General features: G+C 39.2%; 1 protein-coding gene and 1 long non-coding RNA gene across 16 annotated transcripts in view; one reads left to right on the top strand and one right to left on the bottom strand.

The window, feature by feature from the left end:
• LOC128346717 (uncharacterized) overlaps positions 1-17,033 on the top strand; it is a 98,934-nt gene extending 81,901 nt beyond the window's left edge. The window contains exons 4-6 of one of the 2 annotated variants that reach the window (XR_008317152.1): positions 11,902-11,950; positions 15,032-15,258; positions 15,851-17,033. This is a non-coding gene — a long non-coding RNA (uncharacterized LOC128346717). Of the gene's footprint in view, positions 1-11,840; positions 11,951-15,031; positions 15,259-15,850 lie in introns of both variants that reach the window. The other variant, XR_008317151.1, reaches the window with a different exon arrangement.
• The window catches only part of RYR2 (ryanodine receptor 2), a 625,908-nt gene that overhangs the window by 24,998 nt on the left and 582,057 nt on the right, over positions 1-18,853 (bottom strand). For all 14 annotated transcript variants that reach the window (XM_053300231.1, XM_053300272.1, XM_053300252.1 and 11 more), the window contains 6 exons: positions 16,028-16,114; positions 15,022-15,240; positions 12,815-12,945; positions 11,534-11,576; positions 8,068-8,201; positions 7,255-7,315 (listed from right to left, as the gene is read on the bottom strand). In XM_053300231.1, coding sequence (XP_053156206.1) covers positions 7,255-7,315; positions 8,068-8,201; positions 11,534-11,576; positions 12,815-12,945; positions 15,022-15,240; positions 16,028-16,114 — 675 coding nt within the window. The remainder of the gene's footprint in view (positions 1-7,254; positions 7,316-8,067; positions 8,202-11,533; positions 11,577-12,814; positions 12,946-15,021; positions 15,241-16,027; positions 16,115-18,853) is intronic.

The following is an 18,853-nucleotide window of genomic DNA, read 5'->3' as shown; positions in this document are numbered from 1 at the left end:
TACAGGTAACTTGTATTTTTTTGCAGATGTTCCAGTGTATCATCCCTGCTACCCTGTCATGCCTTTGTTTGTAGTCAGTCTGTGCAATCTTTTTACAACAGCTGATTAGGTGGTCCACGGTTATTATTAATCTCTTGTTTACACAGTCAGGTGTTATTGACTGGTTTGTTTTATCCAGACATCGAGTCCTTCCCAAGGACCTGGGATGGCTGGATTTTATTGTCAATTGTTATAGATATCGTCGCAGAATATAGGCTGTTCCCAGTAAAGCTGCTTTTTGTAATTGGCTGATGGTGATTTCTGTGGCCCCTATGGTGTTGAGGTGCTCTTCAAGGTCTTTTGGAATTTCACCCAGGGCGCCAATGACCACTGGGATTATTTTGGTCTTTTTCTGCCACAGCCTTTCAATTTCAATTTGTAGATCTTTGTATTTGGTGATTTTTTTCTATTTCTTTTTCTTCTATTCTGCTATCACCTGGTATTGCTATGTCGATTATTTTAACTTGTTTTTCTTTCTTCTCGACTACAGTTATATCTGGTATATTGGTGTATTGTGTTAATTATAATTTTTATATTATTTTACACAGACAGACAAGTGTTATTGATTGGTTTGTTTTATCCAGACATCGAGTCCTTCCCAAGGACCTGGGATGCCAGAATTTTATTGTCAATGTTGTTGCTGTTTTTAAGATATCGTCGCAGAATATAGGCTGTTCTCAGTAAAGCTGCTTTTTGTAATTGGCTGATGGTGATTTCTGTGGCCCCTATGGTGTTGAGGTGCTCTTCAAGGTCTTTTGGAACTGCACCCAGGGCGCCAATGACCACTGGGATAATTTTGGTCTTTTTCTGCCACAGCCTTTCATTTCAATTTGTAGATCTTTGTATTTGGTGATTTTTTCTATTTCTTTTTCTTCTATTCTGCTATCCCCTGGTATTGCTATGTCGATTATTTTGACTTGTTTTTCTTTCTTCTCAACTACAGTTCTATATGGTGTATTGTGTGGCAGATGTTTGTCTGTTTGTAGTCGGAAGTCCCATAATATTTTTACATCTTCATTTTCTTCAACTTTTTCAATTTTATGGTCCCACCAATGTTTGGCTACAGGTAGCTTGTATTTTTTGCAGATGTTCCAGTGTATCATCCCTGCTACTTTGTCATGCTTTTGTTTGTAGTCAGTCTGTGCAATCTTTTTACAACAGCTGATTAGGTGGTCCACGGTTTCATCTGCTTCTTGATGAGGCGGCACTTGCTGTTTGTGGTTGATTTTTCTACTTTTGCTCTTATTCCATTTGTTCTTAGTGCCTGTTCTTGTGCAGCCAGTATTAAACCCTCTGTTTCTTTCTTCAAGTTGCCATTCTTAAGCCATTGCCAGGTCTTGCTGATGTCTGATTTTCCACTTATACTGTGCAAATATTGACCATGCAGTGGCTTATTTTTCCATTTTTCTGCTTAGTTCTTGACTTGTTCTTTCTTGTAGGCCTGTTTTGTTTCATTGGTGTTGAATAGTTTCGCATTATTGACCATTTGAAGTGCATCTTCTTCACTGTCCTTGATATATTCTTCAAGGCCTCTTTTCTCCTCCTCTACTGTTTGATGGACTTGCAGCATTCCTCTTCCACCTGAGCTGCGAGGGAGGTATAGCCTATCGACATCACTGTGGGGGTGCAGAGCATGATTGATGGTCATGATTTTCCTGGTCTTACAATCTAGCGTCTCTAGCTCTGCCTGGGTCCAGTCTATTATTCCTGTAGTGTATCTGATAACAGGTATAGCCCAGGTCTTTATGGCTTGTATGGTGTTCCCGCCATTGAGTTTGGACTTGAGGATTTTTCTAACTCTCCTGATGTATTCACTTCCAATTTTTCTTTTAACTTCAGTGTGTGCGATGTTATCAGCCTGGAGAATGCCCAAGTATTTGTAAGGTTCTTTCTCTTCCAGGTTCTTGATGTTGCTTCCATTGGGCAGTTCTATTCCTTCTGTTTTTCTTAGTTTTCCTCTGTTCATTATTAATGCAGCACACTTGCCTAGTCCTACTCCATTGCTATATCGCTACTGAATATACGGACAGTGTTTAGCAGTGATTCGATTTCTGACTGGGACTTTCCATACAACTTCAGATTGTCTATGTACAGCAGATGGTTGATTTGACTGGATGTTTTAGATGTTTGGTATCTGAGGCCTGTTTTGTTTAGTATTTGTGAAAGTGGGGTCATGGCGATTACAAACAACAGAGGGGATAGTGAGTCCCCTTGGAAAATGCCTCTTCTAATGCTAACCTGTCCAAGTGTCTCGCCATTGATTGTTAACTGTGTACTCCACATGCTCATTGCTTTTTTTATAAATATCTGAATGTTTTTGCTGACACCAGTTGTTTCTATACATTTTAGTATCCAAGTGTGAGGCAATGAATCGAAGGCTTTCTTGTAGTCAATCCATGCAACACTTAGATTGGTTTTTCTTCTCTTGCCATTTTCTAAAATCATTTTGTCAATCAGCAGCTGGTCTTTTGTGCCTCTGGTGTTCGGGCAATTTCCTTTCTGTTCAACTGGAAGCTGTTTGTTAGTTAATAAGTGTTGCATCACTTCATCTGCTATTATTCCAGTTAATAATTTGAACATGGTTGGCAGACAGGTTATTGGTCTATAATTACTTGGAACTGCACCTTTTGCTGGGTCTTTCATGATGAGATGAGTTTTCCCAGTTCTTAGCCATTGTTCAATATCACCTCCTTGCAAAATGTGATTGAACTGTTTTGATAGTTGTTTATGAAGGCTTGTTAGGTGTTTAAGCCAAAAGCCATGCAGTTCATCGTCGCCTGGAGCAGTCCAATTTTCAATTTTCTTTGCTCTTTCACTTATTAATTCTGGTGTTATTATTAGATCTTGCATTTGTTGGTTACATTTTTTGACCTCTTTCATCCAGCCTGCTTTTTTATTATAATCTATTGGATTGTCCCATAATTTCCCCCAGAATTGCACTGTTTCTTCTTTATTTGGTGTTTCTAGGTTTCTTGCAGTTTCTCTTTCTATGCTTTGGTAGAAACGTCTCTGATTTGACTAGAATCGGAGATTCTGCCTGTGTTGTGTAGTTCTGGCTTCATATCTGCTAATCTTCTTTGACACTGCTGTTATTTGCTGCTTTATTATTTCCAGGACTTCTCTAATTTTCCTTGAATCTAGGTGGTATTTTTGGATCAGATACTGTTTGGTGTTTTCATTCTTCAGCTTCTTGTCTTTCATATCTTTCAATTTACTAGCATCTGTTTGAAGCCTGGAGATTTTATTTTCTAATCTAATCTTCCATTTAGGTGATGTACTACTTTCTTTTTTTACAGGTCCATTGACCTTATATCCAAGCTCTTGTGTTGTTATTGTTGCTGCACTGTACATTAGTTGGTTTGTTTCTTGCAAATTATTGGTTGTTATTTCTGCAAGTGCAGCATTGACATCTTTTAATACCTGAGCAAGTTGTTTTCTGGCAACTGTTTTTAGAGCTGGAAGTCGAACCCTGGTGGTTGTTTGGTTCATGTGCTCAGTTATTTTTTGGTTTAGTTCTTGTTGCTTTTCTGTTAAACAGCATTTGGGTTTTTGAGGTGAAGGCAAAGGGGAGGTTGTCTGGTTTTGATTTTGAAACAGTTCAGCAACAGTGGTATTATTATTATTATTATTATTATTTCAATTTCTATACCGCCCTTCCAAAAATGGCTCAGGGTGGTTTACATAGAGAAATAAACAAATAAGATGGAACCCTGTCCCCAAAGGGCTCACAATCTAAAAAGAAACATAAGATAGACACCAGCAACAGTCACTGGAGATACTGTGCTGGGGTGGATAGGTCCAGTTACTCTCCCCCTGCTAAATAAACATAATCACTACATTAAAAGGTGCCTCTTTGCTAAGTTAGCAGGGGTTATATTGATCAAGTTGCTTGTATCCAGGAGGAGTGTAAAACTGCTATAGTCATACCTATTTATAAGAAGGGTTCTCGCTCGGACCCCTCAAATTATCAAATAGCTTGCTAAGTGTTATCAGCAAGCTAAATGCTAGGCATTTGCATATTAAGCTTGCTGACCGGACGGACCAGGAGTCCATACTTAGAGAAGAACAGGCGGGGTTCAGGGCTGGTAGGTCGACTCTTGACCAGGCCTTGGTGTTGCAACATTTGGCTGACAAATATTCTCCATTGTATGCTGCCTTTATTGATTTTAAGGCAGCATTTGATTGATATCCAGAGAGAGATTATGGAATAAACTTGCTAAAACCTCTATTGACCGTAGGCTGCTCCATCTTATTTGCATGTTGCACGAAAATACCTCAGTGAAGGTGAGATGTAGTGCTCTGGGTCATCTGTCTCAGCCTATTCTGACACTGAGGGGGGTGAAACAGGGATGCATTTTGGCACCATCCCTTTTCAATTTTTACATAAATTCCTTAGTGGAATGTGTGGATAATAGTGATTTTCATCCCCCCAAATTAGCATGTAAATTTATAGCAGTCTTGCTTAGTGCGGACGACGCAGTTAGATTAACTAGAACAGTGGTCGGGATGAGAAGAACTTTGTGCAAGCTAGCTCAATATTGCGAGGAGGAGCAACTATTAATCTTCATAAATCTAAGGTCATGGTGTTTGCAAAAAGACCTAAGCGGCACGTATGGAGGATCAATGAGGAGGTTATTGAGCAAGTTCAGAACTATAAATATTTGGGTATAGTGTTCAGCAAGAATGGGTCTTGGACAGCGCATTTGGACTGTGTTACAACTAATGCCCAAAAAAGTGCTTTGGCCATTTAAAGGTTTTTCCTCTCCAGAGGTGGTCATCATATCCCTGTGGCAGTCAAGAATGAGCCCCTGTTGGCACAGTGGTAAAACTGCCGCCCTGTAACCAGAAGGTTACAAGTTTGATCCTGACCAAGGGGCTCAAGGTTGACTCAGCCTTCCATCCTTCCAAGGTCGGTAAATGAGTACCCAGAATGTTGGGGGGCAATATGCTAAATCATTGTAAACTGCTTAGAGAGCTTCCAGCTATAGAGCGGTATATAAATGTAAGTGCTATTGCTATTGCTATATATGAAGCCAAAGTTCTCGTGCAACTGTTGTATGGCATTGCCATTTGTAGTCCACAATAGTTCAGGTTAATGAAGCTGGTTCCATCTAAGTTTGTGAGTTCTTTATTCTCTGTGCCTCACTGTGTATCAAATGTAATTTTGTGACTTGAGGCTGGCCTAATAAGAGTAGAGGCTAAGGCCTGGAGGTGTATATTTAATTTCTGGTGTAAAATTGTGTTTTTCCCTAAAGGCCTGGCCTCCCTCGTGCTGGAAGATAGTTTTAAATCTACTTGGGGAAATCACATTCATGATATGCTAAGGCAAGTATGGTCTCTCAGCGCAGCTGTTAAGATCTTTGGGTCCTGATAATGCTAAGAAGTTTATTAAACAGCGTATAGCAGATGTTGAAAAACAGAGTGACCTTGCTCAAATTTCTGCAGGTAACTTCTTAGGTAGTTTTACAAATTATCCAAAACATGCACAATATTTATTCAATTTAGCTACCAAGTCCCAGAGAAGAGCCTTCTCCCTTGCACGATGTAATGCATTACCATCAGCTGTAGTAGAGGGCAGGTATAAGAAAATTCCTATTAACAATCAGATTTGTCCTTGTGGCCAAGGTGCAGAAATGGTGACTCATGTTTTGTTTTATTGTTTATTCTATAAGGATATCCATTCTGAACTTATTGCCTCTCTTTTATTCAATATCCCTGGCAGAACTGAGGATGGGTATGTTTCTTTTCTGTTAGCAGACTGTAGTGAATGTATAACACTGAATGTGGCTAAATTTTGTGCAGCAGCAGTCAAGATTAGATCTAAATTGTTTGAGTAAATGGTATTAGAATGATTGGTTCACTAATCCCCCCCCCCTTTTATGTATTTTGCTAAACGAGTTGTATTGTCTTGCTTTTGTTTATGGGTTATAAACAAAATGGGTTTATGGGTTATTTGTTTATGGGTTATAAGACTGTAATAAAGATTCATTCATTCATAAACCAGGGATTGCCAGCATTTTTAAGAAGTGTAGCCCTTCTGTCACAAACCTTCTGTTCAAGTACCCCATAAAGACGGTGTGCGTGTGTGTGTACACAAATTTAAATGTTATAGTTCTGAGACAGGCTACTCCAGTCATTGGCTTACATTTAGACTTAGTTATTCAAGAGTACTCCCATTGAAATTAATAGGACAAGTATACTTGTCCCATTAATTTCAATAAGATTTATGAGTAACTTAATCTGGATGTAAGCCCAGTGATTGGAGTAGCCTATCTCATAACTGTTAACTTAGATCCTCAATTGATGTGGCTGCATCAGGAAGAGGTAGGAGGGCTCTGAGTTCCCCCGGGACCTTTTGAAGTACCCCTAGAAGTACTTGTACCCCGTTGGAAAACACAGCACAGACGCTTACTTTCCATATCATGGGTAACCACTGTTCTGTCGAGTATCTTCCTAATCTTGTTGCCAGCAACTTCTACACATGTGTTCTTCAAATAATTTATCTTACTTAGTTCCTTCAGTGTATATAGAGAGAGCCAAACACAAATCCACTAAGCTTACTTTTGTCCCCTTCGTCTCAAAGGAGATCTAATTCTGCAGCATAAAAGGCATGTGAGTTGCACAATCCAGGGTTTTATATTGAAATAGTACAAACACTCAATTGAATTGAACCCCCCCCCCCAATATATTTTGTTATAGTAATAAATTACTATGTATGTTTGTTCAGGAAATACATTGAAATAGGAAACTTATATTAATGATTTAAATTGGTCTTTTTTCTTTGTAATTTAAATCTGAGAACTTGTCATCTGTGGTTCTGCTTAAGCTGCAACAAAATGCATGCAAGTTTTGCGATAGCACTTGTAGACTGCTTCACAATTTTAAAAATCAAAAGCTGTACAAATGCACACTTTATGTTTGTCATATATCACTTTAACTAAATGATATATATTAATCCTCCATTCCACTTTTTGGATGCACTCCACTAAGTATTCCTTCTACACATTGTTCCCTCCCCACAAATTCAATTCAGATCACTTTCAGATGTACCCTACAAAAACTGTGGCAGTCCATGTCAATCTGGTAATTTGTATAAGCCCAGAATCTTAACATAACCCAGTGCAGATTGATGTTTGGTTAAAATATTGATATGTCATCCTCTAAACCAATTCTCTGTTTTAATGCTTCAGTGTATATTTGATGGTATGAACTTACATTATCAGTGAAAACTACTCCTAATTTCCACATCTGGTACTTTACATCAATAGAATTCAGTCTGAAATAAAACAAAGTAGGAAATAACATTATCTCCAATACATATCTAATACTGCCTAGGTAAGTAGCCATCACCCATCTGTTTATATTACATCTTTATGTATGTAGGAATTCAAATGAATATAGTTCTGTTTTCTGCTATTACTGTGGAATTTTCCATACAGGTCAGAAATTAGAAGAAACTCAAGCACATTCCTCATATTCTTTTCTAACTGAAAACAAGCCCAGTGGCTGTGTAGAAATATGGAACTAAGAGATATTGTAAAATAAATAGAAATAGATATTTGACATGAGAAGTGGGTTTAAACGTTACTTAGACTGAAAATGTGAGTCCAATTTCAGAATTTGGATCTTAGCATTGTTGTGCTTCGTTCCCTGTTTAAATTGCCTGCCCCTAAATGGTGGAACTAGATGGAAAATGTTAGATTCTCAGTCTGCTATAGCTCTTGTAGTACGTAAACTAGGATCTATATCAGTTTGCTGTCTCTTTTCTCAGTGTGAATTCATTAAGACAAGTGCACTCTACTCAAACCTCCAGATGTGAGAGATTTCTCATCAGAATTTGCACATACACATCAAGGAACTGTGTAGGTGCAAATCCTGTTGACATTAGAAAAGCTTATAATGGTCAATGAGTCTGATGATATCAAGTCATTAAAACAAAACAGTCATTCTTTAGAAACATGAAAAAGGCTGCAGGATCAATAACAATTAGAAAGTGCTTTAAAAAAACAGTAATTAAAAAAAACTTACACAGCTGATAAAGAGCTATCTTTTTTGGGTTTCTTTTTTTCTCGGGCATCGCTGAAATCCAGAGCAGCCTTATCCATTCCAAGTAATTCGCTGATTCTGTCCTTGCCATAGAATTCTCCATATTTATCCATAACCTAAAAGTTGAAAGGGTGAAGGTGATTGTTCTTGTTCCCTCTGTTTTGTATGGCTTACCAAATGTGGTGTTATTTCGCATCTGAAGCTACAATAGCCCATAAGAACAGAAGAACCTTGCTAGATTATGGTTATCTGGCCCAGCATTATGTTTCTCACAGTGGCCCACCAGATGCTTCTGGGAATCCCACAACCAGATGAAGGCATGCCCCCTCTCCTGCTGCTGTTACCCTGCAAATGGTGTTCAGAGGTATGCTGCCTCTAAACCTAGAAGTAGTCGATAGCCATCAAGATTAGTAGCCACTGATGGACTTATCCTCCATAAATTTGTCTAAGCCCGTTTTAAAGCCATCCATACTGGTGGCCATCACCACATCCTCTGGCAGAGAATTCCATAGATTAATTACTTGCTGTGTGAAAATGAACTTCCTTTTGTTGGTCCTAAATTTCCTGGCCATCAATTTCATGGGAAGACCCCTGGTTTTAGAGTTGTGAGAGAGGGAGAAAAACCTCTCTGTGTCCACTTTCTCCACCACCATGCGTAATTATATAAACCTTTATCGTATCTCCCCTTAGTTGTTTTTTTCCTAAACTAAAAAGCCCCAAATGTTGTAGCCTTACCTTGTAGCCCAACCGCCATGCAGGTAATATATGAAATATGAAATACTAGAATAATATGAAATACTAGACTATAAAACTGATTTATCAGTGGCCTGGTAATTGGTCAATGGCGCATGTAGGATCATGTTGCAGGACTTCTAACTCTGGCATATCGACACAATCACCCTTGGTCATGAGCTAGGAATTGCACTCAGTATAGCAACCACCACCATTACCTTAAATGGGCAGGCTGCTTATAGAGAGATGTAAAGAGAACTTACTTTGATAATATAATAAATTACATTTACAAAAGTTTGCTAAAACCATGCATACATATGTTTGTGTAGATCATATAAAATTAACTTAATATAAAGTCACATAAATTGTCTCTCTTTAAATAACTTTGTAAAGAAAATATTAAAATAAATTCAGCACACACAACCAATGGGCACATACAGACAACTGGCATGAGTTAATGCTTCTGGAAAGATGTTCCAGCATGCAGATTAGTTCCACCAGGAGTTCTGTGGGATCATTTTCAATTTTCATCTTATAGCCTGGGGTGTGATTACATAGCACGCACAACATTTAACAGGTAATCTCGACTGTCATTCTCTGACAGTGCTGATTACCTGTGAGGTTAGAGGAAGGGAGGAGGAAGCACTGAAACTCAAACAGGTGATTTGCAATATCCCAACAGCCCTGATTAAATGCTTGGAATTTCATGAGTGGTGAGGCCAGTGCTCAATCTTCTGCAATACTCATGATTTCATGTCAACTTCATGTCAAGATGAGTTACTATATAGAGTTCCATAAGGTTCCATATTGTAAGGATGTGCACGAACCGAGGTTCAAGCACAGGGCTGGCACCGTGGGGAGCAGAGAGCAGGAGCTTTAAGGAAAAGGAGAGTAGGTCCTTACCTGCTCTCCACTGCTTCATGCAGCCTTCTGGGGCAGCGTGCATTGCACATACCTGCGCATTGCTGACCCACAGCATGCACAGGTGCCATTTACGTGGTCAGCCTGGTGTTTCTGACCACACAAATGGCACTCATGCAAGCGCGGACTCAATGTGCATGCTGGCATCACACGTGGGTACCTCGGATGTGCACCGTCCCAGCAGGAAGCTGCATGGGGTGGCAGAGAGCAGGTAAGGAGTGGACCTGCTCTCCTCTTTCTTAAAGCTCCTGCTCCCCATTCCCCTCCCCACTGTGCTGCACCTGGGCTCAAACCTTGGTTCATGCATGTCCTTACCATACTGTCTCCAATGCTTTTTAACATCTACATGAAACCACTGGGAGAGATCATCGGGAGATTTGGTGCATGCTGATGACACCAAATCTATTTCTCCAAATCAACTTCATCAGGAAGTAGCATAAATTCCCTATTAGCACCTGCCTGGAGGCAGTAATGGGCTGGATGGTGGATAAGAAATTGAGGTTGAATCCAATAAGATGGAGGTACTGATTGTGGGGGGTTAAGACTTGAGAGTTTAGATCTGCCTGTTCTGGATGGGGTTACACTCCCCCTGAAAAATCAGGTATGAAGCTTGAGAGTGCTCCTGGATCCAATTCTCTCTCTGGTCTCTCAGGTTGAGGTGGTGACCAGGAGCGCTTCTTACCAGCTTCAGCTGATAGGCCGGCTACAGTCATTTCTGGAGGTAAATGGGCTTAAAACAGTAGTGCATAAGCTGGTAACCTCCAGGCTTGACTAATGGGCTTCACACAGTAGTGGGCCAATGTGTGAAACACGATGCTGGACTAGATGGGCCTTGGGTCTGATCCAGCAAGGCTGATCTTATGTTCTTACTGTAATGCACTCTACAGGGGGCTGCCTTTGTCTGCAGTCCAGAAACTACAACTGGTACAGAATGCAGGAGCCAAATTGGTCTCTGGGACAACCCAAAGTGACCAAGAAAAAAACTGCACTTTTCTATGGTGCAGTTCTTGCACCACAGAAAATATGGGGCAAACAGGATATGTTTCTGAGCAAAAAAAAAGGTGAAATATGGTGATATAGTTTCTGAGAAAATATGGTGAAAAAAACTATATGTATCTGAGTGAAATACAGAGTGTTGTTGTTGTTGAATGCCTTGGTTCCAGGGTACTTAAGAGAGCACCTCTTTTTTCATGAACCCTGCCACCTATTAAGATAGTTTCAGTTGCCACAGGCTCATCTGGTGGCAACTCAGGACTGGGCCTTCTTTGTGGCTGCCCCAGGGTTTTGGAATGCACTTCGTGCCAAAATTAGAGCTTCTCAATCTTTGACTGCTTTTAAAAGATCCTTAAGATACACCTGTTTAAAGGCTTTTAATTAAAACTAATTTTAAACTGTTTAATTGCTTTACTCTGTAACATTTTTATTCTGTGGAAGTGTTTTAATTGTTTTTATTCTGTTTTTATATTGTAATTGGACTATATACACTACACACACACATATGTTATGTTTAATATTTTTATTTACTGAGATTGTTTTTATCTGTTTTATGAATTTTAACTGTTTTATATTGTTTTCACATTTGTTATGTTTTAACTTTGTACACCACCCAGAGATGTCTATATCAGGCGATACAGAAATATGATAGATAAATAAATAAAAATTCTCTCTCATACAGGCAGTATATAAATATGATAAAGTAGTAGGTACAGCTCATTATGATACAAAATTGTGTATTTCAGAAACATAGACCATGCTGTTGGAAATGAAACAAATAATTCAACAATAAAAGCATTACCTTTCTTTTTACAAACTTGTCCCAATAGTTGTTAGGAAATGACCTAAATATACAAGGAAAATTATGTTTAAATGTAAGTTATTTTCCATAAGCATAACCATATTTTTTTCTGATTTGCAAATGTACAAGTAACACTGTGAAAGATGTAGGATGCCTGCATATCAGTTCCACACAGCTAATACAAAAGTTATTTGACATCTTCTTACTGGGAAAAGGTGCTACATTTATCTATGAGGTCATCTAATGTGAGATTACCTAATGGCATCTTTTGATATGAACACATAAAGTAGTATGTTTCTATGTACAGGAGGAGACTTCTGCTCTTTCAAGGACTGCTTGTGTGAGTGCAACTCTCTTTCCATTCCCAGAAGGTGCTTCCCGCAATGCAGTACCAATGCTCAAAATGCTTCATGCAAGGTATGAAGAACTAACTAAACAATCATTTATATGTTTATATGTTGTTTAGTCCAGAGGTTCAGTGAGTTAAGCATGGCAACTGTTGCCAAGTATCTATAGGTGTGTTCTGTACAGTCACAGTTGGAAGTTAACTGCCAAGGAAGAAGCTGGCAGACTGAAGGATAGAAAACTGTAACTTGTGCTTTGAATGGTGTATTTCTTGCAGAGGATCATCTTTTTTTTTGGCTTGGTTTTCTTTGTGAATCAATGAATCCTCTTTATTATAAAAATATTTGGACTCTCTCTATTGGAGTAACATCTCATGCCTCTAACATTCCCCTGCTATCAAGGGCAATAGCTATTATATGAGAGGAATACTGAAGATAAATGGTAGCAGTGGATACAGGAACTGTCACACAAGGTAATATCACATGGCAGAATGAATCACCATGATTAAATACTATGATGGCTTTCAGTGTGGTGTAGTGGTTAGAGTGTTGGACTAGGACCGGGGAGACCAGAGTTCGAGTCCCCATTCAGCCATGAAACTCACTGGGTGACTCTGCGCCAGTCATGTATCTCTCAGCCTAACCTGCCTTATAGGGTTGTTGTAAGGATAAACATAACCATGTACACTGCTCTGGGCTCCTTGGAGGAAGTGTGGGATATAAATGTTAAAAAAAAATTAAATTAAATTTGCACGATGGGAGAAATTTCAGTTTAAAAATTTCATAACAAACTAAACTAAAATGTCCATTAAATAGCTATAGATGTGTCAAGTCTTGAGATTTTCTGAGCTGCAGATGTATTCTGTCACCTTTCCCGCCTGCTAAAACTAAGAATTACATAAGTTGTAAAGGAAAATAAGAAGTAAAAATATATTACTGTGTGTTGATGACGAGTCTATCCCACTGCCCTTTAATATCATCTTCTGAAGGCTGTTCTGTAATATACAGCCCATCAAATTCCAATTTCCTTGCAACTTCTTTTTCTCGTTTAAATATAACCAGGGGAACCTGCAATTGAAAAGAAACATATTAAAAAATAAGCTTAAATTCACCACCGCACTTGGAACAACCCTCTTGTAAGAACTGCTGTCCACTGTGTGTGCATGTGTGTCAAAGACTGAATGTACCTATAAGAGATTTTAGAGGGGAAAAATGATGTACAGTATGACCAATAGCAAACATGGGAATTAACTAGTTATGCTGTTAAATAATTACATAAATTGTTAACGTTTTAACTTAACTAGTTGATCTTTTTAGCTGTCAACTTTTAATTTTAAATAGTTATACTTTCTTTAAATGCTAAACTAAAAGATTTAAAATTTCAAAATCTGGCTTTCCCAGACTTTTTCATGACACACTGCACTCTAGGACTCCACATGAATCACAATATTTCTTTATTGAAACTCTAGGATTCATTGTTTGAGAGAACTGAGCTAACAGGCACCTTTTAAAGTGGTGATTCTCTAAATATAAGATGGTGCCCGTTTGCTCAGTTAGCAGGGGTTAGTCTCTTAGAATAGAGGGTGAAAGGTGGGAAAGGTGAGAAACAATGGAATTCAGTCATGGCTTTAATTTCCTTCTACTCAATACTCTTGATGTTAGGGATGCTCAAAAATTCCCTTCATCCAAATTCATTTTCAGATTTTATGGTTCTGAACTACCTGGTGTGTTTTGTGGATCAACACCTCCACCTTAGGAATCTATCATTCTTATTATCAGTGGTCTCAACAAAATTCTGATATCAAAATGTAAGAATGATAGATTCCTAAGGTGGAGGTGTTGTTCATCAAGAGAATTCAGTGTATTTTTTTAAAAAATGTGCTGTATTTATGCACTTTGATATTTATGTATGCTGTTCTCTAACATCATCTATGGTAGTGCAAAGAAAAACAGGTTGCTTACCTGTAACAGATGATCTGGTAGTGGTACCATCATTCATAAATAGTGGGTTCTGCACAGGCGCAGAACCCACTATTTATGGATGATGGAACCACTATCCAGATTAAATAATTATCCATGCCTCAAAACTCCACAGAACATTTCATCTTATTTTAAGGATTTTTTCCCCCAGTGGGCACAAAATTCTGAAAAAGATATGATTTACTCTTAAAACCTTCTCAAAAAAGGACAAATGAAAGGCCAGAAAGGAATTGAGGGAGAGTTTCCTCTGCCCCTGCTGCTGCATCTATTTTCAGAGACTTCAAAGCATGTTACAGAAATTTAACTAGAGTATTCATAGAAGTATTCATACATAATTCAATACATAGTATTGAATTCAATACATAGTATATACAGTTCAATACTATTCAATACATAGTATTCATACATAAAATTAAAAGGCCTCATCTTAGTACATGGTCCCTGTCATTTATTTATTTTTTTAAAATTGCAAGCTTATTTGTTTTGTTTGGCTAGATGACATTCTGAAGGAACTTTGTATGGTATATGTGGATTACCTGTCAAAGTTTGAATTTTGGAACACATTCCAATTTAAATGCAGATGCACATATCAGCTAACTTACTCACTGCTGCTATTCTGGGCTAACCTTTTTTTTTAAAAAAAATTAAGGCTTACTATGAAAAACATTTATCCAAAATTATTTTGTGCATTTTCAAAAAGAAATCATCTACATTTATCCCTCCAGATATGCTACTATACTACTACTCCAAGTATTTCAATATATTTAACTCACCTCAACCACAATACATTATGAATAAAAAGCTAGAATATTTTTAGAAGCATATAAATTCACAAAAGCTATAGGCAAAGCCAGAATTTGAAAACTATGCCTTTTAATGACTCCTTCCCTCATGACTAAAGGAAGGTATAGCAAAAAATTAAATGTGACTTTCAATACATAAATTTGTAGCTGATGCCTGGAATGTAAAATACTTATGTAAAGGAATATAAAACGTGTGCATTGCTGCTCTGTAAAACTAAGTTACATAAAAAGCTGCATTTAAAAAACCAGTACACAAGATGACATATTGCATATCACATAAACCAAATCATTAAATCTGCAAGACACCATTTACTACTGCTTCAGTAGAACTATGTGAAGGTTGAATTCCTTGTCCTCTTACTTTCAAACAGTAATACCCAATGATGCAGAAAAAGGAGATGACTGTGTGCAAAATGGCCAAAATACGGAGTGTAGGTTCCATGTAGCCACTGCTTTCTTCAAGGACATAGTGCACTGTGATGATTCTGTGAGAAGTACTTTCCAGGCTGCTTAACTTGGAGCTTTCAACAGTATTCACCACAACAGCCTCCTTTTCTTCAGCCACTGCAGATGTGGAGACCTGTTGGAGTAATGTGAGGTAAGAAACTGTTAGACATAAATGTCATGTTTTTACAAGGTTCAGATACAAGCAAAGCGACAACATTCTAATCTAGGGTGAGGCAATATGCAGAAACAGGCCTATTCTAAAGACATATTTACTATTTTGTTGTGCAGACTCATTCAATTGAGAAAGTGGGATTTTGAGACTGGGTATAGTAGCAGCGGGGATTTGAACTGGCAACCTTCTGCTTGTTAGTCAAGCATTTCCCTGCTGCGCCACTTAAGGTGGGCTGCGAAATGCTTGACTAACAAGCAGAAGGCTGCAGGTTCGAATCCCCGCTGGTACTATATCGGGCAGCAGCAATATAGGAAGATGCTGAAAGGGATCATCTCATACTGCATCAGAGGAGGCAATGGTAACCCCCTCCTGTATTTTACCAAAGAAATCCACAGAGCTCTGTGAGCCCCAGAAGTCAAAATCAACTTGACAGTACACTTTACCTTACCTTACCCTTGAAGCAATTCCCAACCTGATATCTTGGTTTTATTGATTATTCACTTAATTATACTGGCCATAGGTATTTAAAAAAGTTATGAGCTCTATTATGTGTGTCTATTTCCTTCTCCAGCTAACATAACTACCACTGCCTGTAACGAGAGCGTTCCAAGATTTCTGACGTTACAGAGTGAATATGTATTGTGAAGAGAGACGAGACTATCTTTTACAACTGGAGATGAGAGGAATTATCTTACATCTCTAATGAAAATGAATGTGGGGTACATTCAGGACAGATAAAAGGAAGTACCTTATAGAAGAGTAGAATGAAGTTGATAGCAAATGCGACAAACAAAGCCAGCATCCGCATGTTGTAGAAATTCCGAGCAAAATAGTTCTGAAAAACAAAATAGTGCATGCCAAACAACATTACTATATCTTGATAATTTAAGTTCAGTTAATCTACAGAATACTATCCTGAATGAATCAAGTTATGAATCAGGTAAAACATGCCCAAATTTTGGATGACTGTGTAAACCATGTTGTGCATTCCCTAAGGCTTTTAGTAGCGGCAAGTGTAACATGTACACATCAAAAGCACTTAGACTTGGGGTCATACAAACTACACATTACATGAACATAGAGAATTGGAAGGCGGAAGGGATGCTTAGCCCGTCGCAATTAGAAATCACATTTGTGTGTTTGCCAAATACACATGTAAGATCCTAAGGGTGCGGGGGTGGGTGGGGAGGAAGCTGTATACTTGGAGTGGGAAAATAGCAAGCAGAAAAAGAAGTGTCTGCTTCTTCTCTGCTCCCAATAGTGTCCTCTCAAAGTAATGTTTTGGGATGAGACAAAGCACAGGAGTTTGTTGTTGGAGTGTACACACACACACATCACACACACACACTTTATCACCTCTTGAAATGTCTGCTGGAAGGGAGCAAGAGAGGCACCAGCCAGCATAAAACTGCCAGCTGGGGCTGCACAACACTCTCCGAGACACCAGCAGGGGAAAGAGGGGTGGTGACTCCACACTGGGCTTCTGACTTGGGAGAGCTGAACTGGTAGCTGGGGCAGGACTCACAAGGGGGAAAGGGGCAGAGGTGGCTGTCATGAAAGTAAAGGTGAGGCAGAGCCAGCAAGGTGATGCGGGGGGAGGTTTAGACCTCACTTGGCCTCATGGACAAGTCGCTCCATGAGAAAGAGACTCTAGCCTATGGAGACATATGCCACAAAACATTATTTGGTCTTCAACATGTCACATGACTCCTACTTTTTGAAAAACCTGTTTGGGCTTCACTTTTCTAATAAAATGTTTGGACTGCGAATTTGACTTTCGTGGCCATAATATGTATTTTTCTTGGGATTTTCACCAGAAAACATAATTGTATAATCCCTGAACTTTTAATATTTAAATAAATAATATGCAGGAGGAAAAAGATCCACCTTAAAAATTAAAATGGAAAAAGTAGTCAAATATGAAATCCCAGATTACTAGTTTATAAAAGATCTATATGCCCCTTAACCTCGATAAAGTTTGAGTTGTGTACTAATAACTTCATTCAGCTTCATGAAAATGGGCCTCTCTTTTGAAAATGTGTATAATATTGCTGTATTAGAGGGGTGCACAACTCGAATGTCCCAGTGGCCCAGAGCCAACCATGAGTTGGTGTGAGGGGCTCAGCTAAATTTTCAGTGCATTACGACATTCACATTAATTAACAATATTAATGAAAGCAATTGTTACTTTTAGATTTCCTTCTGCCTCCATCAAGGGACCCAAATTTTAACCAAGGCTAGTGGCCAGAATATCGGCCCTGTCCCTGCTTAGTCTCTGAGGCATCTGAAGTGCATACTAGCTCCAAACAAATTCCAAGTCCTCTCCTCTCCCCAAATCCCTGTGGTTTTCAGGCTGTAATCCTGGGTATGTTTATTTGGAATAAGCCTAACTGTGTACACCGTGGGACATATTTTCAAGTAAAAATGCATAAGACAGCATTGCAAGGCAGTTTCCAGAGAGGAGAGAGCATGCTCCCGCCCTTGGAGACCCTTGGTGACCCTCTGCCTGTCTGGGGTGTACTCCTTCTATTCTCCCCTGCTGCTGCTGCTGCTGCTGCTACTATTGCTGTTCCAATCCACTCTATCTATTGCTGCTGCTGTTCAAGCAGCAGCAACTGGCTCACTTGCTCATTGGTCCATCACGACCACGTGCATCTCATCTGGTCTCAAGTGTCCAACTGCACCAAGACGCTGATGCTTGTCAGTGGAACAAGGCAAGAGATCTTCATGGTCTTCAATGGAACAAGCCGAGAGGTGGTCTTCTGTTGTTGCTGCAGAATATTCCTACCTGGTGGCCAGGAAAAAGGCCCAGCAGGCTGGCTCCGGCTCCCAGGCATGTTATGGTCTGCTGTAGTATCATGGTAGGATTGAACTTCACTATTATTAGGATGAGCAAATTCTGCTGCTTTAAATTGCCAGTGTTTGTCTCAAACTGGGTTTCCTAGCAGCCAGTCTCCAACACCTTACCTTCTGGACCCATGTTCTAGCCTGATCAACAAGACAGTGGGATTAAAATCTCATGGACTAAGGACACCTCTTTGGGAAGCAATGCTGCACTAAATCCTATCAGTTGACTCCTTGACTCTATAAAAACCGTGTTTCTAGGCCAGCAACTCATCAGGATAGTGGAGCAGATATCCTTCATCCTGCTCTTGTTTGACTGTGTAGAAAATATTGAGATAGATCAGGCTTCCCCAAACTGCGGCCCTCCAGATGTTGCTGAACTACAACTCCCAGCATCCCTAGACACAATTTTTTGTGGCTGGGTATGCTGGAAGTTGTAGTTCAGCAACATCTGGAGGGCCGCAGTTTGGGGAAGCCTGAGCTAGATGGACCAATGGCTGTTTCCTGTGTGCCTAAAATTCTTCTGATTCTTGGGGGACTTCCCTGATCCAAGATCACCATTTCAGCACTCATCTGGGATCAGGGGTTGCAGAGCCCAATGAGGCTCTGCTCATCTGTCTAGTATGGGGTAAGGAATCTTCCAAGCCCCAAACTACCCCCTTCTGATCAAGTGCAAGTGCCCACTGACTGTTAAAAACTAAATTAAGATTTTTATTTTAGACTGCCTGAG

Source organism: Hemicordylus capensis, chromosome 1, assembly GCF_027244095.1.
Source record: "Hemicordylus capensis ecotype Gifberg chromosome 1, rHemCap1.1.pri, whole genome shotgun sequence".
In the NCBI taxonomy this organism is placed as follows: domain Eukaryota; kingdom Metazoa; phylum Chordata; class Lepidosauria; order Squamata; family Cordylidae; genus Hemicordylus; species Hemicordylus capensis.
Note: the sequence above shows the minus strand (reverse complement) of the source record. Positions and strands in the feature narration are given on the sequence as shown.